The sequence below is a fragment of the Harmonia axyridis genome, chromosome 1 (assembly GCF_914767665.1).
Source record: "Harmonia axyridis chromosome 1, icHarAxyr1.1, whole genome shotgun sequence".
Taxonomy (NCBI): domain Eukaryota; kingdom Metazoa; phylum Arthropoda; class Insecta; order Coleoptera; family Coccinellidae; genus Harmonia; species Harmonia axyridis.
The window spans coordinates 46,944,840-46,969,910 of record NC_059501.1 but is presented as its reverse complement, the minus strand read 5'-3'; the positions used below and the strand labels follow the sequence as shown (position 1 = coordinate 46,969,910).

Below are 25,071 nucleotides of genomic sequence, written 5' to 3'. Positions count from 1 at the left end.
TTATCCAAAAGATTTATATTGAAATCACCTACAATAATAACTTTCATTGATTCAAGTAAACTTTGTTCCAGTATGTAAGTTAATTTTTCAAAAAAAATATCTATGTTCCCATGAGGTGGAGAATTTGGCCTATATACAGGGTCTTTCACGAGGAACCTCACCCATATTTATACGGGAAACTACTGAACGTATTTTCATGAAATTCAGCACTTATAAGTATTTCACGATGCTGATGAAATCTAAAATATTTTCAAGGCATGAGCACCTCCGGTTTTTCCGGAAATGACGTCAACTTCCGTTTTTCAAATTAGAACACCATTTTTTTATTGCAGAAATAGATTCCTTGGAAAATTTCAAGTTATTTTGATGTAACTTTTCTCAGTTTTTGTTGGAAAATTCTCTCTGAGCGGGAAAATTCGAAAAAAAAATCGAAAATAGAGCTCCGCTGAAACAAAAATAACTTCGAGCTTTTTGGATGGAGAATTTTCATTTTTGGGATTTTTCAAGATGTAAGATTGATGTATCCACTTTAAAAATCGAAATCGCGATTCATGATACAGGGGGTGAAAAAATCGCTTTCAAAGTTAGGGATGACAAAATCGTGAAAAATCAATTTTTTTCAAATTAGAACCCCATTTTTTTATGGCAGATATTGAATCTACGTTAAAAAATAATGTGAGTGTATGAATCACACCTTTGCCCTAAAGTGGATATTTTCTGAGTTATTCACAAAAAAATGTTTTTCGTCTTGAATTTTCAGCTATTTCTTTTCCCTTCACGCCAAAAAGATGAAATTTTCAGGAACTGTTACTTAAACCATGTTTTAGATTTCACTACCCTAATATGCAAGAGAAAAAAGTTACAGGTTGTTCCTGTAATCTATTTCTATTTAGATCTATTTAGATGGCGAATTTTGATTCGAATTTGTATCGGAAACCTCTTTATTTCAACTAATCGGCCATCGGTTTTCTCTCCAGTGATAAATAAATAATTCCTTATGAACCATATGCAAAAACTTACCATGTTTTACATTCTTTTTTTTTAATAATAGATATCATTAATTACATCTGCCAAATTCCTCGTTATTCAGTAGCATTTTGTGTTTACTATTAATCTGGTGATAATTCGTATTAAGTTATAAAATCAATCACTATGCCTAATTTTACCAATGAAGATTATTTAAATCTCATTCTACTTCATGGAGAATGTAATAAAGTTGTAGATAGAACGATTCGACTGTTCATTGAGAGGTTTCCTGACCGACCCAGACCAACGAGAGATACCATTAACAGAACCATGACAAACTTGAGAAATTCTCTAGTTATAACTGCGAGAGTTTGCCATGGTTCTCCTAATAGTAACTTGAAGTCGGTTTCAAGAAGGGGTGAAAAATCTACAGCATGGTTCAAATAACAGTTCCTGAAAATTTCATCTTTTTGGCGTGAAGGGAAAAGAAATAGCTGAAAATTCAAGACGAAAAACAGTTTTTTGTGAATAACTCAGAAAATATCCATTTTAGGGCAAGGGTATGATGAATACACTCACATTATTTTTTAACGTAGATTCAATAACTGCCATAAAAAAATGGGGTTCTAATCTGAAAAAAATTGATTTTTCACGATTTTGTCATCCCTAACTTTGAAAGCGATTTTTTCACCCCCTGTATCATGAATCGCGATTTCGATTCTTAAAGTGGATACATCAATCTTACATCTTGAAAAATCCCAAAAATGAAAATTTTCCATCGAAAAACCTCCAAGTTATTCTTGTTTCAGCGGAGCTCTATTTTCGATTTTTTTTTCGAATTTTCCCGCTCAGAGAGAATTTTCCAACCAAAACTGAAAAATGTTACATCAAAATAACTTGAAATTTTCTAAGGAATCTATTTCTGCAATGAAAAAATGGTGTTCTGATTTGAAAAACGGAAGTTGACGTCATTTCCGGAAAAACCGGAGGTGCTCATGCCTTGAAAATATTTTAGATTTCATCAGGATCGTGAAATACTTATAAGTGCTGAATTTCATGAAAATACGTTCAGTAGTTTCCCGTATAAATATGGGTGAGGTTCCTCGTGAAAGACCCTGTATACAGACAATTATAATTTTAATATTATGAAAATTTATTTGTACTGCCGAACACTCGAAAACGTTTGCCTTACTAAGTGATTTAAAACTACCTCTTTCCTTTGCCTCAACATTGAAACGACAATAAATGGCGGTACCTCCATGCTTCCCCGAATCACGACAGAAACTCGACACCTGGTTGAAACCACCGAGCTTGTAATATTCAAGCTCCTCCTCACTTCTCCAATGTTCCGTCACTGCAACCACGTCACAATTTTCTTGAGCAATTAAAACTTCCAATTTGTTGAATGCTGTACCAATGGATCGTAAATTTTGATGAATTATGCAAAATTTTTTAGTGCAATTTGCCGGCTTTATTTGATTCTCTATATTGATGTTTTGTGTGTTGCCTATGAATGTTGACGATTGCAAGTTCTTCTTATATTTCAGATTTTCGAAATAAACTACGAAAAGAAAATTCCCTTACGATAACTCCTTCCGGCCAGTTTTCAGGGTTACAAATGGAACTGAATAAATCCTCTGTATGGACGCCGACACCGAATGCAGAATTATTACCTAGTGTGTTAAGCTTTTTAACTTCTATTTCTTCGTTTTTAATTTTATCCCTGAGATAATCTTTGATTGTTTGTTCAGATATATCTTTACCTTGTATTCTGCCAACGTATATCCATCGTCTTTTCATTACACCTTTGATAGATGAGTTAGTTACTTTGTTCACACCTGTGCATATAATATTCCTTTTTGTTCTGCTCTTATTACGACTTATTGTTTTCCATTCATTGTTTTCTTGTGATGAAGGTCCTCTTTGTTCATTAATTCGATTAGATTCTCTTCTCAAGTTGTGCCTGTCTTCTGTAATCTTATCATTTGTTTGTATACTTGTTGTCTTTTGAATTGTCAAGTTATTTTTAGAGGTTAGTAGTTCAAGTGATCTAGGCTTTGACTTTTCAGCATACGTTGGTTTCTTATGACTAACTTCATTTCTCACTTCTTGACTTTGTTGACATTCTTTGATACTTTCTTATCTTTGTTTATCTTGTTGACGTTGATAGAAATTTCATTGTTTTTATCAATATTCTCACCTTGAGTCATAATTTTTCCATTCAATAGGGAGTTATTATCCATCAATATTTTGTTTTTTTCTTGTACTTCCTTCAAAAGTTTTTTCAGGTAAAGTACCTCAATATTCAAGATGTCTTTTTCAATTCTGAGTTCACTGATTTCTTTAGCGAGTTTATAAATATTACCTTCTTCGTGCTTGCAAGATGTAGATTTTGAACTTGCAAAAATATCCATACATTTCGGGTGGAAAATATCAAAGCATTTGTAACATTCCACTGAATCCACCACTTTTTTTCTGCATTGATAGCATTTAATTTCCATTTCTCTAACATTTTTGTCAGAGCCACTTTCACATACGTCTTAATCACCCGCCATCTTCAATACTTCTTTGAAAGTTTGTTGCGATTTTGTTTTCTTTGGGAATTTTCTTCAGGAATTTTTAATTATCATGAAGCTAAGCTTGCCTGCTTCCTCTCTCAGATAATTCAATTATTCAATAATTCCTTTCTCAACCTCAGTAAATTACACAAATATCTTTTGATGAAATGATCTTCCCGAGAAGTGGAGTCGGAACTAAGAGATGAAGTACCTTCTGATGGCATTGTTTCCACATTATCGTTCAATTTGGCTGCTTTTTATCCGCTCTTTTATGAGGGCCGATAATAATGTCAACTTATAAAGATGATTCTTTTTTAGGATTGGCACTTTAGAATAATATTTAAAATTTTGAAACCAGCTGACATAACAAGTTATTTTAAATGAAGAAATGAATCTTTAGATATAACTGATCAGAATCCAGCAAAGCTTGTGATCTGTAACCTAGACATAAAACTATCAAATGTTGGCGTTTATCTTAAGAATTCTGAGAAGAAAATATATTATCCAGAATTCGATGGTGAGGAATATCAGTCACAAGGAACAGTTGTATACAATTTATTCAATGGCAACGTTTCTGAGCATTTAGCTCTTTCATCGGGCTTAAAACAAAATCCAATTTATAAACAACAGCATGGATCATACAATTGGTGTAGCAATAAAAATAACAAATACATAAAATGACGTCGCTATACAATAATAAATATGAAATATAAACAAGATGACAAAATAACAATGAATATAAATATAAAGCAAACAACATAAAACAATTCACGCCAGGTCGGTCAAGGAAACAATAAGATTACAAGAAAAAGCGATCTCACCCTATGAATAACGGTTATAAATCATTCGAATACATCGAAATCATCAAATAAATGTCCATACAATAAAATGGCATTCTCAGGATAGCATGAAAAACCACATCAAATAAGACATATAAGTATAAACAAAAGTATCATGCAAGACAGACTGCATTAAAATGTGTGAGACATACTAAACACCCGATTCAAAACGAAACACGAACTACCGCGCAATAAAACTATCTACATTAACCTTATTGATTAAGTAAAAATACACCGAACTCAAAATACCAATATCGGTGCGTGTATTCACAGAATCTTTTATTCTCTTGATAAAAACCATTTCTTTAAATGTTCGTTTAAACCAATTCTTTTCTTTATTTAAAATTTTTACATTATTAAAATCAAAGGAGTGGTCATTAATTTTTGCATGCTGTGATAATGCTGTTGCTTCACTACGATTTTTGCAATCTCTCTCATGTTGTTTCAACCTCGACCCTATATACTGTTTTGTTTGGCCTATGTAACTGCCAGCACAATCTGAACAATCTATTTTGTATACTAAATTAGAATGTCTCATCAAAGGATTGCCATCCTTTAGTCGACTGAACGATTTGCCCACAGTTTTATTATAATAAAAAACTACTTTGTTTGAGAGATTGCTCATTATTCTTGCCCATTGCTGATAGTCTAAGATCCCGATATAGAACGACCTTCACCGAGATGCTTATTTGATAAAACGTATTTTATATTTAATTTAACATGTCAATAAATATATCACATATGAGTTGCCTAACAAATTTCAGTCCAGAGTAGGTTTAATTAATAATTAAAAAAAATTTTTCTTTCGAACATTGCACCGGTTTGCTTATTAGATAAATTCTATACCAATCGAAAGTATGAAGCCCATAGAATGTGCAAACGTTAGGTTGCCTATTTTTTTCCGGTCACAACTCTCGGTTGCCAGGTATAAACAGGTCAATCTATACTAGCATTTTGCAACGGTCTCATTATTTAATCAAAATCAATATGATTAAAGATTATTTTATTATGAACACGGTGGTATAGGGTTGCCTACGAAAAATCAGTCCAGAATCCCGGTTGTCGAATTTTGAAAAGTTAAATATTGCTGCGAGTGAGTACACAGCATAGGAGCTGTTTGAAGTCCGTCCAGTGAAAGAAAGGGAGTGCGCATGCTATTTGTTCTTGGAAATGAAAAGGATAGCGATAGACTCGTATACAGTGTGATCAGATTTAGTAGAAATCTACTTTTTTAGTAGATTTTCCGCATTTTCATGTAGTTTTTAGTAGGAAGAAATCCTTTGGTAGATTTTAGTAGATTTTGGTAGTTTTAAAAAATATAACCGAGACGATTGGGAATATGGAAATTCGGATGTCTAGACTGTTTCTATGAATCAATTCATTGTTCATTCTCATTGAGGTTCTACGTTCTACGTGTTTCTAGAAGAACGTTCCTATTGAACATAATAAAATCAAAAACTTCTGTCGGCTGAGAATAAATACGAAGAATGATGGAATATCCGAAGGGTGCCTCATTGAAAACAGATGGTGTGTTAACTTCCGTTGAAAATATACCATTATCTCACATTTGGTATCCTATTAAGTGGAAAAAAATATGTCTAACTGGAATTTCATCGACAAATTTGGGTGGCTGCATATTTCAGATTTCGAATGCCAAATGCAAGAGAATATTTTCGGCTATTAACCGCATCAAAACAAAAAATAGAAACAGATTTCTAAATGAAATATAGCATTATTATAACATGCTAAAGAAGGACTTAAAGAGATAGGTGTTGTCGTTTTCAACCTACAAAAAATATGCTCGATTCCATGGATTGTGAAAATTTATGTATGGATGTTAAAGACAATGATTTGACTGCAGATTGATACTGATATTTCAATTATTTTTTTTATGTTCAACTGTAGTATTTTTATTTCTTTATTTAATGTTATTTTTATCCGAAAGATTTTAGTTTTTATTTCTATTTATATCTTTTCGTTTATTTAAATATATAAATTTGTTTGTTTATATTTGCTATTTTGATCATATTTGTTTTTGTTCGGTTTTTTTTCCTTTTTTTTTTTGTCGTTCAAATTTTGAAATAAAATCTTGTTTTATTTTCGCATGAGATATCGCATTTTTATGAAAAATTATTCTGCCAAAGAAGACAGCGAGCACTTCTTACAAAAAATAAAAGGCTTCGACTCCAACTCCATACCACCATGCTGGATATCATTAATTCAAAAAATTTCACGAACTATTTTGGTAAATTCCATGTGGCTTAATGCAACGGATCCAATATGCGTGAAACTTCAGCCTGAGAACTGCGGTTGGTTCTTAGATGAATATTTTAAACCAGTAGGATTCATCGGGGATCATACACCCCTGAAGATAGAAGACATTGTCGAAAGAACTGAAACGGAAAGTGATGATGACGACGAAGATACACAAGTTGGAGATGATAGTTATATGTCCGATGACTCGGAACCTGAATGATTTCAAAAAATGTTTGTATTTATAATTTTTTATGATAAACAGAAGTATTATTTTAATTGTTGTTTTTCATTTTGTCGTCTAATAATAAAGATGAAATTTGCAAGATTAGTATTATACATATATGTATTACTATAACCTTCTTTTTTAGTAAAGATACTTTAGTGTCACATAAAAAATATACACACATAAATAATTAATTGATTAAAAAAAAATTAAATAACTATTCCTCTATTTCAAAAATTATCTACTCCAAAATGATGCACGCGTACACGAGTCTATCGCTATCCTTTTCATTTAGTGTCACATAAAAATATACACACATATATAATTAATTGATTTAAAAAAAAATTAAATAACTATTCATCTATTTTGATAATTATCTGCTCCAAAATGATGCATGCATATACGAGTCTATCGCTATCCTTTTCATTTCCAAGAACAAATAGCATAATCTTTCATTCACTGGACGGACTTTAAACAGCTGCTATGCTGTGTACTCACTCGCAGCAATATTTAACTTTTCAAAATTCGACAATAATAATAATAATAATAATATCCTTTATTAGCAAAATATACTATTTACAAACAATGAAATTACAGAAATACAATAATTCAATCATAATGCTCCTTAATGTAAGAAATCAATAATTTTCTAAAATTCCTATAATTATCACAATTTTTTATTTCATTTGGCAATTCATTATATAAAGTTAATCCTTTTACAAGTGTTGACCCTGATGCCGAACAGGTACGAAAAGAATCTACATAAAAGTTATTTCTATTTCTTGTGTTATACTCATGCACTTCAGATATATACTTAATATTTTCAGATAAATAGTTTGGCAGCATTTTATGTTCAATCTTATATATCATTTCTAATGTTCTGAATTTAATCCTTTGTCTTACATTCATCAAATTCAACGTTTCTAGCATCAACCTAATTGGAGTTCTTCTATTACACCTCAAGACCATTCTCATACCACGATTCAATATTTTCTGCAGCTTATCTATGCTATTCGATTTCAAGTTGAAAAATAATGACGCGCAAAAGTCCAAATGAGGTAAAACTATTGCCCTAAATAACAACGATCTAGTCTTCATATCTATTTTGTCACTGATTCTATTTATGAACTGAATTTTTTGTGCCATCTTCCCCGCAATGTACTCAACATGTAATTTAAAATTCAAATTTTGATCCATTTTTACTCCCAAGTATTTAATTGATGTTGCTTCTTTCAATATATTTTTGTTTATTGACACTCTTATATTTTCTTTATTAATTTCCTTTAATCTAATTTCGCTACCAAAAAACATATATTGCGATTTATTTGAATTCACTATCAGTCTATTATCTCCCATCCAATCATTTATTATTTCTAGATCTTCATTCATAATATTAACCATATGATCACTATTCTCTCCCGTAATATATAACATGGTATCATCCGCAAATGCTAATATTTTACAATGTTTCTTATTTTTTATGATGTCATTTATATATATTAGAAATAACAAATTTCCCAAAGTTGTTCCCTGGGGAACACCATATTCGTTTTCAATACCGGAAGATATTACACCGTTAAATTTAACTTTTTGTGTCCTTTTACTCAAATACGATTTGAACCAATCAAGAACTAAATCTCTAATTCCCATCCTTTCCAACTTTTTCAACAGTAATTTACGGTCCACTGTCTCGAAGGCTCTCTTGAAATCAATGAATACAGCTAAAATTATTCTATTTCTATCAATCTCTCTCAACCAATCATTGCACATATACAAAACTGAGCTCTCACAAGAATGTTTCGCACGAAATCCCGATTGACAATCAATGAGTACTTTATTTTCATTGAGAAAATTCAACAATTGATCTCTCACAATCATCTCCAATACCTTTTCATAAATAGGCACGGTATGAACGCCCCTGAATTCCTCACATAATATCGTACCGCTTATCTTCGGAATCGGTACCACCACAGAAACCTTCCAGATATCAGGGAAACTACCATATTCTAATGAATTATTTACGACGTCAAATAAACGATTACCAATTACATCAAAAATATCCTTGAAAACCTCCGTGGTAATACCATCTTCCGGTCCACATGTATTTTTCAACTTTCTCACATAATTTCTAATCTGTTGCATACTTACTTTCGTAAATTTAGAAAATCTGGGACATTCAACTATTTTCGATAAGTAAAATTCATCATCGTGTCTAATTGTAACATTTTCAATTACATCTTCAATACTCCTAACAAAAAAAATATTGAATTTCTCAGCTATTTCATGAGCATCATAAAACAACTTCTTATTGAATTTAACATTACTAATTTTTGATTTTCGTTTATTCCCGAATAATTCTTTTAAGTTTTTCCATAAATCATTATTGGAACTATCCCTAATTATTTGATGATAATATTTTTTTTCTTCTAGTCTTAATTTTTTTACCACATTATTTCTCAATTTTTTATATAGCTCCCATTGTACACTCGACCCCATCCAAACTGCCCTCTTATATTGATCATCCCTTTGTTTCATTAATTGTCTAATTTCATCATTCATCCAATGTACAACATGATTGTTTTTTTTAATAATTTTTTTTGTTGGACACATGATATCAAATATTCGCTTGATAGGATCAATAAAATTGTGAGCTAGAATGTTAACATCATTACTAAAATTATCCCATACCGTCTCCCTTAATGCATCCTGAAATTCAACAGACCTATAATTTTTATATGAGCGTACTATTGAATTAAATTCGAAACAATATTCATCAACTGCCTTCAAATTTAAGGATACAATCGAGTGATCGGAGATTTTCGGCGTTAAATGTACCTTACATTCCAGATTTTTACAATTAGTTATTACATAATCAATAAGTGTAGAGCTATTTTCAGTTATTCTTGTATAATCATCTACAATTTGTGTTAGACCATTCTGAACAATAATTGACTTACATTTCTCAGAATAAAAAGATTTTTTTTTAAATCTATATTGAAATCTCCCAAGCATATTATGTCTCCTTTGAAGGAGGAAACATCTTCGAAAAATCCATCCAGAAAATCCAAAAACTCGGGAACCTTCCTTCCTGGTGGATGATATAGAGCCGTCAATAGCATTTTTTCACGATGCAACTTCAATTCTATACAGATAAACCATAAATATGAGTCTTTATTGGAATTATATCTCACTGAAAAAACTGAACCGCTCTTCAAAAAAATCAGTACTCCTCCTGTCCTTTTATTATCTGACGTACAGTTGACACTAATATAGCCAGATATATCAATTTCACCTTGTTGAACATCGGGTGTTACGTGAGTTTCACTTATGCACACTATCTCCGGCGTCCATTTCTGGATCAAATCAACGATTTTGATCTTGTTGTTGAGGAAACCCTGACCATTTACGTACACAATGTTATATTTTTTTGGTTGCTATATTTTTCCAAAATTTGTTTTTCTTGTCATGTTCTCTTGTACTCTTATATAACATGGACAATTTCTATCGAAGGATGTGTGATCCGTGTTCAAGTTCACTTTAAAATTTTCAACTTTTTTTATGCAATTTATGCATTTCTTTGTATCATTATCACAATTTTTTGTATCATGATCTCCAGCACACTTAAAACAATATCTTTTATTTTTACAATCTCTCTGGAAATGACCGTAACCTGCACATTTATAACAGCGTATAATATTATAATATTCCTCAAATAAGCAACTTCTCCAACCCAAATTCAATTCATCCTTACTTTTTATGAAACTATATAAGTCGGGATCTACCTCGATTATCAAATTAGCGGCATTTTTTCTTGATTTAATCTTGAATTTGTGGACTACTTTAATTTTCTTCTCCATTTCATCACCTAATTGAGCTATCTCGTTCTGATAAATTAGACATTCTATTAAATCTGAATCTTCATATTCCATATATTTTTCTTCCATACCTCGTATTATGAATTTAGGATTCTTCATGGTAGTTTCTTGAACTATATACTTATTTCCTAATTCTCTGCTCACTTTATCAGATATTATCTCTTTACTCTTATTATTCTTACAGTTTATAATAATCCCTCCTTTTTTGACATTTTTTATCCCATCTATTCCAACTTTCAACTTTCCTGGATCGAGCTTCTCCGCTATTTCATTTCTTGTTTGTTTACTTTCTTGTTCATTCTTAGGTTTGATTAGAAGAACCTCTGAATAAGCTCTTCGTGGTTCTGAACTTTCACACTTTTCTTTGGTTGCCTGAAGAATTTTTATTATTTTTTCTTTATCTTCAATTAGCTTATCTTTTGTCGCTATTAACTCATATAGTAGAACGATTGTTTCCTGTCTTTCACACTTTGAACAATGAAACTTCACTTTTCTATTTTCCCTCTTTGTTCCAAGGATCTTTATTTCACTAGATGACAAACCAGAGCAAGACTTGCAGATTTTCTTTGCACAACCATCACACTCCACCGGATTTCTCTCCGAAGAAGATTCTGGGGATTCTGGGCTGATTTTTCGCAGGCAACCCTATACCACCGTGTTCATAATAAAATAATCTTTAATCATATTGATTTTGATTAAATAATCAGACCGTTGCAAAATGCTAGTATAGATTGACCTGTTTATACCTGGCAACCGAGAGTTGTGACCGGAAAAAAATAGGCAACCTAACGTTTGCACATTCTATGGGCTTCATACTTTCGATTGGTATAGAATTCATCTAATAAGCAAATCGGTGCAATGTTCGGAAAAAAATTTTTTTCGGGATTCTGGACTGATTTTTCGCAGGCAACCCTATACCACCGTGTTCATAATAAAATAATCTTTAATCATATTGATTTTGATTAAATAATCAGACCGTTGCAAAATGCTAGTATAGATTGACCTGTTTATACCTGGCAACCGAGAGTTGTGACCGGAAAAAAATAGGCAACCTAACGTTTGCACATTCTATGGGCTTCATACTTTCGATTGGTATAGAATTCATCTAATAAGCAAATCGGTGCAATGTTCGAAAAAAAAATTTTTTTTAATTATTAATTAAACCTACTCTGGACTGAAATTTGTTAGGCAACCCATATGTGATATATTTATTGGTATGTTAAATTAAATATAAAATACGTTTTATCAAATAAGCATCTCGGTGAAGGTCGTTCTATATCGGGATCTTATACTATGAGAGCATCCCGGTATATAGATTAATTTACAATAATGTGTCGTTTGATCAACATCAATGGATGATCGAAAAAAAAATTATCCAGGATAATAGACATGCGTTGTTTTTATTTCACTGTAAAAGATGAGGCAGTGCACAGCTTGTATATGTCTCTTTTGATCGTTCCCGAAATTGTTTTTACACATGTAACTCTGACTCTGAAGCCCAGCTGAATACACCCGAATCATTTTTTGCCTTCCAATTTTCGTTCGATTTGAAGCAATGTGTCCAAAATGTCCACACTTGAAACATTTCACATTGCATAGGAAGGGTTCGGTTTTGGGGATTGAACGAATGGACTAGTTTAGTGATGTTGATAATACTATATTTGACACGATAGAATTAAAATATAGAGCAAAACTGATAAATCAGTGAAAAAATTTTGAAAATCCATCAATAAATGACTGAGAAATAGATTATTTAAATTTGCGTATTTTAGCGCGGAACGTGTTTGGTCTGTGACGTCACGGCACTGGCCTGTGATCGCTACACCATAAATTACGTTTGAATACTTAGCCGCGCGAAGTCTCTCACTCCGTTGGTAGTTGTACAGTGTAGTTTTAACTCGAGTTTTGTTTTTATGTCACCATAATGGAAGAAGGCTTCGTGAAAGGACAAAGTGACAATTTGCCTAAAATAGATATATTCGCAGTGATGGAGTTTTTTTCTTCAAATCCATCTTATATCAGTGCAGAAATAAAAGGAGTTAAACTTTTCAAGTAAGTATCTACTTTTGAGTTTGCTTCATCATGGTTCAACTTATAACGATGATTTATTTAAAAAACGTTTCATAAACAGTTTGTAGTTCAGTACTGGTTGTTGAAGTCTATCAATGGCAAAACATATTTATATGAGGAGTAAAAAGTGAAAAGAGAAAAAAGTAATTTATATGTATGTATATAGTAAGTTATTTCAGCCATCGTGTAACGAACAAAACACGACACGAACGGCACAAGTGATTGTACACCAATGAATTCGTAACCACCCTGCGAATACCAGTCGTCTAGTGTGTGACGTCACGACACTCACATGTACTATGAAATTATTCTTCCAAGCGCAACTTCAAAGTCCCATAACTTTTTCATTTCTAGAGGTATTTCAATGATTCTTCCACATTTTTGTTTCATTTTACTTAAATTTTCAGAATTAATCCTCAACAAAAAAATGGAAACTAGTCCATTGCACGATATTCGTTATAATCTAGGACTTGTTATAATAATTCATCATGATTTGTGGCTGGATCCACGTAAGAACCAGCATTAACATTTCTTGACTCAATAATTTACTCTGAGTAGATCCTCTAGAAGGTCTAGAAATAAGTCTATTTTGTTCAAATATCGACGTGTCTATCGAGCCTTAGATCCCTTCTTTGAACTTTGATCGATGTGGTTTATTCCATCTTGTAGACGTCAATGTGCCGATTCGACTTTCGACTTATCTGAGTGGATTCCCCATTTTTCATATTGGATTCTCTATTGAATGAAGGTACTGGAAATTGTCTGACTTGTTCGAGAAATTACTCACGAGGACCACTGGTTTTCTTGATTTTCAAGTAAAGCCCGATATTGTCTCTCGAATTTGACTCACGATTGTGACATCACTTCCAGAAGGTTGTGGTGGGAGTCGTTGAGGTCGCGATTTTAGGATAAAGGAAGTCCTCCTTGTCCTGCAGTTTTTCCCTGATCTTCAACTCAGTTCTTGGTAAAGTTTTCTCTTTTCAGTTCTTAAAAAATAAATTAATTATCATAAAAATCGACATATTTTCTGTTATAATCCTCAGTTGAGTTGGTTTCGTATTCGTTTCATTATATTTTCTTCTTACCTTACACTGGACATGTCGGTAGCTAGCCGCCTTCAGCGACTAGATATCTTTCACTTTGTTTTCAAATTTTGGGACATACATTGTTTGTTATAACTGCCATCAGCAATAAGATGAGAGTTTCTTTTTTCTGAATTCTGAATTTAATCTTTCAGGCTTTTCTTCTGGTAAGGTTTTCTATCATTCGTTTGGGTTCACGGAGATAGTCGGCAATCTTTGCTCCCCTCCTATGGGAGATGAGGGGGTATTGTCACGGACGAATTTTGTCTTTAGAAATTAGTCTTTTTTGTTCAAATATCGACGTGTGTATCGAGCCTTAGATCCCTTCATTGGACTTTGGTCGATATGGTTTCTTCCACCTTGTAGACGTCAATGCACCGATTCGATTTTTGACGTATCTGAGTAGATTCGCCATTTTTCATATGGGATTGTGTATTGAACACGGTATTGGAAATTGTCTGACTTGTTTCGAGAAATTATTAGTGAAAATTAATTTCGGATCGCTTGAAATATTGTCCACACATGAAGTAATTATTGATGCCTTAAATTTTTGGTTTATTTTGGAGATTTATGGTATTTTGGACAATAAAATCGATATTCTTATGAGTTAAATCAGGAGACAATTTTCTAATACATAAATCATGAAATCCCTTATGGGCGAAACGTAAATGAAACTTCATTTTAGCTTTTAATTGAGGTTAACATCTAATCAAGTAATTGATCGTCGAGCCTACCATTTATTCCGGCTGCAGAAATTTCAGTTGGAAAATCGAAGATTCTTGAGGTCAAAAGAAACACTTTTTTCAATTACCAATTTTTCCGATTCGGCCCGGTTAAAAAGATATGGCCATTTCAAATTTTCATAATGAGCTAATTCACCCCTATAAACCGGAGCACTGAAGTTTTTGCAAGTATTGTAACGAAGTGAAATTCGTTACTAGAACCACCCGGCATAATTTAGCCCAGGTTAAGAATTCGATAATTATTTTACTAGAATCACCTAGTATAATTTACCCCAAGTTAAGAATTCAATAATTATTTTACTAGAATCACCCAGCATAATTTGCCCCAGGTTTAGAATTCAATCATTATTCTACCAGTCACTTGAGTAGGTGAAAATAAAATTTCAATCGAAAGCAATGAAGGTATTTTTCGTCCAGTTCAGAAAAATTCATTTGAAATAATTTCTGATTTATTTATTTCGTGAAAATATAACGATGCAATTTAAAATATCAGCCTATGTATAAAAACTTCCGTGCGACACCGCTGTAGACGTTATCTCTTCAATATGTTCTTTTTTACATGTTGTCGTTTGTTTTTCATAGGCACACCGCCGATTTTGAGACTCGAAATTTTCCCCTTCCAACCGACATTACAAGTGAGGTATTTCAGAAAAGGAGAATGAGTCTTGTCGGTGTCGTCGAAGTAGAAAGATATTTTTCCAATTAGTCTCGCCGGTGTCTTCGAAGTATAAAGATATTTTCCGATTTACTCCTGTCGGTGTCTTCGAGCTAGATATTTTCTGATAGTTATTGAGCGGATTGTTTTGTGGTTTTCCTGGAGTAATATTTTAGAGTTGAATTTTTAGTTTGCAATGTTACTTTTGAACGTTGGCCGTTTTAGTGCAGTATTTTATATTCGTGAATTTGACACTTAGCTCGTACACGAAAAAAATTTGAGTTCGTGTGGTGAAGTGAGAAGGTCTTAGGATTGGTAAGACCCGTTTTATTCCTGTCTGTATTACCGGTGACTTTCCTGTGTTCCATCACTACTTTCCGAGTGTGATTTATTTGTAATTTATTTCATTATTTTGATCTTTCTTTCTCAAGTGGAATTTGTCTGTCCGGTTCCTTATTGTGAGCAACTCTTATTTGGAACAACCAGGCATAACTCTTTATCTTGAGGAGAGGGGTCGCTTATTTCGATTTCCGGATTGCTGCAGTCTTTTAGATTAATTACCCTGTCCGGTCCGACTCGAGTCGTGAATTGGTGGATGCGCCGAGGTATACCCTAGTGAATTTATTTCTTTGATCTTTCTTTCACAAGTGGAGTTTGTCTGTCCGGTTCCTTATCGCGAGCAACTCTTATTTGGAACTACCAGGCAAAACTCCTTATTTTGGGGAGAGAAGTCGCTAATTTACGATCTTCGGATCACTGTGACCATTTCGGCAAATTAACCTGTCCGGTCTGACTCGAGTCGTGAATTGGTATATGCGCCGAGGTATACCCTGAGTGAAACATATTTCTTAGATCTTTCTTTCCCAAGTGGAGTTTGCCTGTCTGGTCCCTTATTGCGAGCAACTATTATTTGTGACTACCAGACAGAATTCCTTATCTTGTGTGAAGGGGTCGCTTATTTCCGACTCACGGATCACCGTGGTCATTTCGGTGAGTCACTCTGCCTAGTCTGACTTGATATTTATTTTGCTGGATGCGCCGACGAATACCCTGATTGAATTCTGTTTCTAAGACCCAACTTTTTCAAGTGGAATCTGTGTGTCGGTTCTCTTATTGCATTTGGGACCACCAGACAGAATTCCTTATCTTGTGGAGAGGGGTCTCTTATTTCCGATTCACTGATCACCGTGGTCATTTCGGAGAGTCACCCTGTCCAGTCTGACTTGAGATTTATTTTGGTGGATGCGCCGACGAATACCCTGATAGGGATTTATTCCTTAGATCCAATTTTCTCAGGTGCAACTCTTATTTGGGACCACCAGGCATAATTCTTTATCTTGGGGAGAAAGGTCGCTTATTTCCGATCTCTAGATCACAGTGGCATTATCGACAGAGTATTTCGCCCTAATTTCCTTTATATCCATTTTGGTGGATGCGTCGATACAAGACCTGATTCGGATATATTGTTCAGGCTTGTTTTCTCGAATGAAGAGGTATCGAACCAGACCGTAGGGAACACAGGATAGGTTGTCACATCTGACTTAGTAGACTGCATTTCACACGCCAATCTGCATGGTTTCCACGCTTGTCCGCAGTTAACCGTTTTTATCATTGCTCAATATGCCTGCTCACTGCTCACTCATTTCTGCTACTTGATATACGCCACCTGCTCACCTCGCTTAGTGCTCGTTCCGTACCGTGTTGCATTGTAAATATTTGCTTTTGGTGTTTAGTAGCCTCTTGCATTATTGTATATATATAGGATAGTATTGTATATAATTTGGTGTTGTACATAAGGAAACGAATAGTGTTAAATATAGTGTGTTTCGTCAGAGAGTCTTTTATTTGTCTCATAGACATTTACTGCCATTTAGTGAAAGAAATCACCACTGGTCAATCGCTCTCACCTAAGATTGAATCGAACCCTTCTCCATATAAAAAGTTATATAATATATAAAACTTTAGCTACCCAGGGTTGATAATAGTGGGCAACGTAAGGAATTGCGACCTTATAAAACCTATCGCAATTGGCGCCCGAGATAATATAGAAGGAAAAGATTATACAATCAACAATCCGAAGAAAGTCGCCGTCACATTATAAAATATAACATTTGAACCTTGGAATAAGCTACTAAATTAGAAAAATCATCATAAACTCACTTTTAACATTCCATTTGTTGAACAAAGTAGTATTTATAAGACAATAAATGAGTTATCCCAATTTCATTGACGATAAGGATTAAATGTTTTTCTTTTGATTTTCTATTTCATTTTCGATAATCATAACGGATTGAGCTGGCTACCACCCATATTCGCTCTGATATTCATAATTCATATTCTTTCATTCATTACGATATATCGTTGTTTTTGTTTATTTCATTCCGTAAAAGAATTGCCATTTAACCTTACATTCTCAAATGAATATAATTCATCTGTGAAACTTCTAACACAGACTAGTAGTCTGTGGTTTTAAGTTTGAACTTCAAATTTTGAGTGTTGCAAATTTGAACACAGCAGTACGAATAATTTATGTTCTAGACTTGAATATTCATTTAAAGTTTACACTGTTATTGTTGAATGATATTTGATATTATGTTAGTATCAGTATGCAATGAAAATCATCGAAGATTTGAAGGAACCCAACAGAATATTGTTCCATACATATTTTCAAGAAATTAAAAAATAATTTACAAAATAATTGTTTGAATACAAAATAAATCACTGTGTTTTCTGATACAAAGCAATTCCTTTATGAAATGAAGCATTCGATTTGTTCCAACTATCTCAAAAAAATATTGATCTGCATCCATATTTTCGAAGCCATCAGTGTGAAAATATGGAAATGACTTGTTATGGCTCTGTAATCAATGAATGAAAATGTTAGACTCCACTTGTAATCAAATTCGTTCTATAAGATGAACCGGGTTTTTCACCATAATTTGACCCCCCCTTTAACTTTATTACTAAAAGAGGTTTTCTACAAAAGTTTCAAGAAATCGACTAGTGTTTTTTAAAATGATTTCACAAAACGAAATATATTCATGGTGGTCAACATATTGATTGCAACTTCATTTTTTCAAATGAAACACCCTGTATATTTTTCTATATTTGACTAGCTCTTTTTCCCCTGATTTCGAATATATAACAAGTGTTTGGCCTATCTCTCTTATTCTGAGTACCACAGAGTTTCAAATTTTAAGAACCACCTGGCAAGCTAATCAGTTTTCAAGTGGAAGGCTGCGATAATTCAAAATATTCTTTTTTGAGTTATCCCGTGGGCAACTATTTATGACAAACGTTTGTCATTGAATGAATCTGTTCATCGAATATGCACTACACAGGAGCGGAAAAATTTGAAATATTTTCACTTTATGTGCATGACAATAAAAATAAGAAAGCAACAAAGAGAGAATATATGGAGTTGCATTCAAATAATCCAATTTCAATTTAAAGTGAAAAATGTATGTCATATCGTTGCCAACGAGGAGATAACTCAAAATAGGGCATTTTGAGTTATCCCAGCCTACCATTCGAAAACTAATCACTCTGCTTGCCAGGATGTTCTTAAAATTTGAAACTCTGTGGTGGAGAAATATACAGCGTGTTCCATCTGAAAAAATGAAGCTGCAATCAATATGCTGACCACCCTGTATATATTTCGTTTTGTGAAATCATTTTAAAAAACACTAGTCGATTCCTTGACATTTTTGTAGATAACATTTTTTGTACCTCTTTTAGTAACAAAGATGAAGGAGGGGGTCAAATTATGGTGAAAAACCTGGTATAAGTATATCCAAAGTCACTTGGAGGAAGCCTGAATATTTCAATTATACAAGGGTTGTCTAAGTTTTCAGAAATTCCTTTGGAATTTATGAAAATATTGCTATCAATACTCTCAAATAAACCCCGGTATTTAGCAGATCGTCTTGGAAACAAGAATGTCCCGATTTGATTGATCTTATTGGCTGAATATTTCTCCTCGTATTCCCCTTTCCACTTTGAGAGCGTTTTTGGTTACACTCATTGGCTGCATCTGTCACTTCTTAATTACTTTCCAATAATTCGCATAGACCAGTGTGGTCCATAGGGGTATTATTGAAATGCATTTTTACGTAGTTTAGGTTCGTTGTGTGACTGATGCTTTTAATGATTTCGACTATGATGTTTGGCACAAATCTATGGTTTATGTAAAAAAAGATGAATATTTCGCAATCAAATCTATTCCTCCATTTACTTCCAAAGTCGGAATTGATATATGACGGGTTCTGAAGAAAATGATTTCGCATCCTAAATATCTTCATTCCATTGAAGGCAGAATTGATTAAAATGAGATTAACCAACAAAATTTTCATTACATTCTCTGATTTTTAGCAATGTTATTACTGGTTTGAGAAATCATGAAGAATAGGCATATGATGTTGAGGCTCTTATACGTCAAATTAGCAGCTACGTAGCCAGATCGAAAAATCAATCAAGTATTTTATAGAAAATAGAAATATTTCACCATTTCCTGCCATCAGTCGGGACAGTTTTATTAATATGTTACATATATCTTTGAATATTTATTCTGATTCTGAATACGAAAAAGTTATCGAGGAAGAACTAAGAAAATACTACAATTTCTAACTGAGTGAAGTAGTCTATGACTCGGTCTATGACTTCCGGAAAACATCGAAATTAATATTGAAATTTAGATATCTAAATTTGACATTTCATGAAATGTCATTAATTATTCGTAATTGAAAATTTTATTGGTTTATGGATTTTCAACCATCTTAACGAATAATTTATTACAATTCATGAAATTTCGACTTTTTAGTTTCTTTTTATGTTTTCTGGAAGTCATAGACTACTCCATTCAATGAGAAATTGAAGTTTTCCTTAGTTCAAGTTTTTCCTTGATAACTCTTTAAGTATAGGATTTGCTTGAGACCCCTCTCTTTTCATACCTACGTAAAATTAACTAAATGAATAAAAAATATAGGTTTTTTGCAAAAAACTTTTCATAAGATATCTATAGGAATCTCTTCAACTTATCAACCGTTGAGCTCATACTCAAGTATTGCCATATTGCTGAAATTATCATCAACCAAGCTATCTGATAATGCAATAATATACTGGTTATGTCGTTTGAAATAAGAAAGTAGTTCTCTGTTTCCGGTATAAAAGGAAATTGTATAAATTTTCAGCACAAAATTATTATTAGTTTACCATAAACGTCTAATAGGCCATCGCGGTGAATCACCCTGTACATCATTAACATTTAGCCTTCTGCTTCCACTCAGGGACATAAATTTCGCTTTACAATAACGAAGAAATAAAATTCAATTCGGCATCGTAGCTGCTAATTTGACGTAGAAGGATGTCATTCAAGGATCTCAAGGTCATGCACCTATTCTACCCTAGTTTGTCTTATAAGAAAGAACATTTCCGAATTCATCTCATGCTCTTATAATTCTATGCACCGATCAGTTCATCATCGTTGATAACATTCCTTGATAGTATATTACAGGTCGAGAATAAAGAATAATCAAATTATAGCACCGTAGAATGACAAAGTATCATTTTTGATGTAACAGAAAAAGTTACTCACGTCACAAATTTTCTGAAAGAATCGACATCTGAGTCCCATACATATCTACGCAAAAATATTATTTTCAACTCAAGGGTTTGAAAATTGTGCGCCTATGGTTTATGACTGTTTTGCAATTATCTCTGGCCAAGCGTTTTTATAGACTAGTTCAAGTGACTTTGGATATACTATACCTACATTATAGCCAACTCTACTACTTGATTCATGTTGATTTGCCCATTGAAAATAAATGAGAAGTATTCAATATAAATATCCACAATTGAATATCCTGTTTCTTTCAACTCACCTTATTTTTTTTCACATTAAAACAATTATGGCACTCTTGGAAGTATGTCAATCATATCATAATCGTCAAGATGTCAGAGAGTGCGGACGTAGTTTACAGTGAAATGAATAAATTGCGTAAAAATGAACTTATAGACTTGTTAATAAATGGTTCATTGCCAGGCAATGTCACAAGTGAGGTGTTGATTTCTTTCGTCAACAAAATGAAGAATGAAACCACTTCAGATGAAAGTCCAGAAGTTGATAAGTCAGCTGGTATAAAGCGAGAAGAGAAGTCAGGTAATATTTTGAAAATTGAAGTCAAGTATATGAGTGATCTACTCATTCAAAAGGATAAAGTAATTGCCAATCAGGCCATAGCTATTGAAGCATTACAAAATCAAATCAAATTAATGAATCATTTTCCTAAGAGTGACGATATCAATACTCCCAAGGATATAAATAATCGACAGAAAGTAAAAAGTCAACAAAGAAATGGGAATTCCCATGTGAAGAATACCGATCACATTCAGATTGATAAGATCGAAATCAATGAAGAGAGGAATTCCGTATCTGGAGTCTCATATGCATCTAAGATAACAGATAAGAAGAATATAAATATGAATACAAATTCCCAGCTGATATCTGTGTCGAATGAATCAGGTCACTCAGCTAAAAAATCAGAAATTCTTGAGAAGAATGAATGGGAAAAAGTCACCTATAAAAAACCAAAAAGACACTCAAATCGTACACTGGTCGTTGGTGAATTTTCAAGTGCTAATGTACAGGGTATAGAAAAGATGAAAACTCTGCATGTGACAAATCTTAGGCCTGATGTTAAAAAGGAGGATTTTCAATCTTTCTTGTTACAAAAATTTTCTGCAAATGTCAAATGTGAACCATTGAATTCTCGTTTCCCCGAAGTTTATTCATCGTTCAAGGTCACAATTCCTATAAGTGATTATGACAAGGCCCTCATCCCATCTAACTGGCCAAATCACGCCAGTGTCCGAAATTTTTTTCGGTCAAAAAAAGCTGTGACCCGCCAGAGTTCGATAACTGTAACAGAAGACTAGATAAATTCAAAATATTACAGTTGAATATACAATGCATATCAAATAAAATCAGTAATCTTATTGTTCTCTTGGAGGATGAAAAACCAGATGTTATTAGTGTTGTCGAACATTGGTGTGTGGAGGATAGTATAAAGTGTATGGCGCTCCCAGAATTCGTACTTGCTGCATATTTCTGCCGTGCTAAACACAAAAATGGAGGTACGGCGATATATGTACACGAAAAGTGGATTTCCTCAGATCTTCATCTCTCACACCTTTCAGAGGAATTGGATTGTGAAGTGTGTGGTGTGAAAGTCAGCATCAACAACATTAGGATAGGTATATTGAGTGTTTATAGGTCACCTGTAGGTAACTTTAGTGCATTTCTTGAAAATCTTACATATATAACACAAAAATGTATAGAAAAAACCGATCTCACATTCATATGTGGTGATCTAAATATTGATTCAAACAAAACTAGTTCTAGGCTTAAAACCGACTTCAATGGTTATCTCGATTGTTTCAACTTAAATATAACATCTCTTGAACCAACCCGGATATTCACAGATCTTTCTGGCAATAACTCAATTTCTTTGCTGGACTATATTTTGACAGATGCTGATATTCAATCATGTAAAATTCGAACATTTGATGCAAATCTTGCTGATCATAGAATAGTCTCTCTAGAATATTTCTATAATTCCACGGTTTCAGGATCTAACCAAATTGAAAATAAAATAAAATACATAAGAAAAGTCTCTCAAGAAAACTTAAACATTATGAAAATTTTGATTCAAGAGAATACCTTCTCCGATATATATAACTCTAATGAAGTTAATGTTTGTTTTGAAACTTTCATCAACATAGTCAAGCATAATTTTGAGTTGAGCTGTCCCTTAAAATGTGTCAGAAATCCTGGAAATATCCAGAAGGGGTGGTTAACACCTGAAATAAGACAAGCCAGTGAATACCTCAAAAATCTTCACTGGATTCACTCCAACATAAAGAGTGATACATCACTAAAAAATTACAAGACCGCGAAAAAGAACTATAATATCCTATTGGAAGATACTAAAAAATCTTATTTTGCTAAGCTAATAGACTGTTCAGCTCAAAAGAAAAAGACAACTTGGCATCTTGTTAATTTAGAGACTGGTAGAGTAAGTAAAGGTCATCATCGGATATCACTGGTCCTTGAAGGAAATCTGGTTTGTGATCCAACTATTATTGCCAACACTTTTCGTGATCATTTCTCCACAGCTACCTCCAGAATGCTTACAAAGTATTTTGGTGGATCAATGTCAGGGTTGTGCACTGCTTCACACATGCACGACACTACGTTTTTCTTTCATGCGGTGGAAGATGATGAGGTATATGCTACTATAAGGGTGCTGAGCAACAGGGGTAGCATTGGTAGAGACTGTATATCAGCGAGGATGCTCAAAGTTATTAATGAAACCATAACTAGTCACTTCGCTTACCTAATTAATATGTCGGTATGCTCTGGTACGTTTCCAGATATTCCAAAAAGAGGCACAGTCATTCCTATTCTGAAAAAAGGGGATCCGTATGATATTTTGAATTATCGCCCTATTTCAATGTTGAGCTGCTTCTCAAAAGTATTTGAAAAAATTGTTTTTAATAGAATGCTGAATTATTTGAGTAAATACAATCTCATAACAAGCTCTCAACATGGTTTTAGACCCGGACATTCCACAGAAACAGCAGCTTTCACATTTATTCAGGGTGTTTATGAGAACTTAGATAAAGGAAAGTGCGTAGCTGCTTTGTTTTTCGATCTGACAAAAGCGTTTGACACTCTGAATTTCTCTTTCATGCTTTGTAAATACTACAACCTAGGTTTCAGAGGTATATTTCTTGACTGGCTGAAAAGCTACATATCAAATCGTAATATGTCAGTCAAGATTGATAACACCTTCTCGGATGATTATGAGGCTGATCACGGAGTTCCACAAGGATCAGTACTCGGGCCGCTTCTGTTTCTTTTATTCATTAACGATCTACCGTTGCATGTCATGGCGGATATAATTGTTCTGTTTGCTGACGATTCGTCATTTTTAATTGTTGCACAAAATCTTGAAGAGTTAGAACGCACGACCACAGCAATTGTTGAAATGTTTAACCGCTGGTGTGTCATGAATGGGCTTATAGTCAATATTGAGAAAACAATCTCAATTCATTTCAGCCTGAAAAATGGAACAAAGGATGTTCTAGTTACATCTCACAAAGGTGTTTCTATCGTTTCAAGAACATCTACAAAGTTTTTGGGTGTATATATTGACGATGGTTTGCAGTGGAGAGATCATGTAGATGCGGTATGTAAACGGCTGAATTGCTCCTTTTTTGCCATCAATAAAATTAAGAAATTATTACCCCTAAAATCTATTTTAGAAACCTATTACTGTTTATGCTATCCGCATATAGCATATAACATACTCATATGGGGCGGTACGTCTGAACTGAATAGAGTTCTCGTTTGTCAAAAGAAAATTATAAGACTGATATTTAATACCCATCCACGCACATCTTGTAGACCTTATTTTTGTGACAATGAAATATTAACAGTAGTGGGTATCTACTTGTTTAAATGTTTACTTCATACTAAAAAGAATGAAAAAAATCTTACTAAGTTATCAAGTTACCATTCTTACCCAACAAGGAGCGGTGATATCCTAGTAATTCCTGGGCACAGAACATCAAAATACGAACAATCTCCCAACTATCAGGGGATTATTCTATTCAATCATTTACCAGTCTCTATAAGAAGTAAAAATATGTACTATTTCAAAAAATTAGTTAAGAATCTGTTACTGAATAAATGTTACTACTCTGTAAGAGAATATTTAGAGGACAATGACTTGAAACTATACG

General features: G+C 33.3%; 1 protein-coding gene across 3 annotated transcripts in view; it reads right to left on the bottom strand.

Moving 5' to 3' along the window:
• The window catches only part of LOC123675744, a 244,034-nt gene that overhangs the window by 3,562 nt on the left and 215,401 nt on the right, over nt 1–25,071 (bottom strand). The window contains exon 12 of one of the 3 annotated variants that reach the window (XM_045611356.1): nt 23,646–23,729. The exons of the other annotated variants lie outside the window; for them this stretch is intronic. Coding sequence (XP_045467312.1) covers nt 23,661–23,729 — 69 coding nt within the window. The 3' untranslated portion in view covers nt 23,646–23,660. Of the gene's footprint in view, nt 1–23,645; nt 23,730–25,071 lie in introns of those variants that run through there. 3 annotated transcript variants of the gene reach the window in all.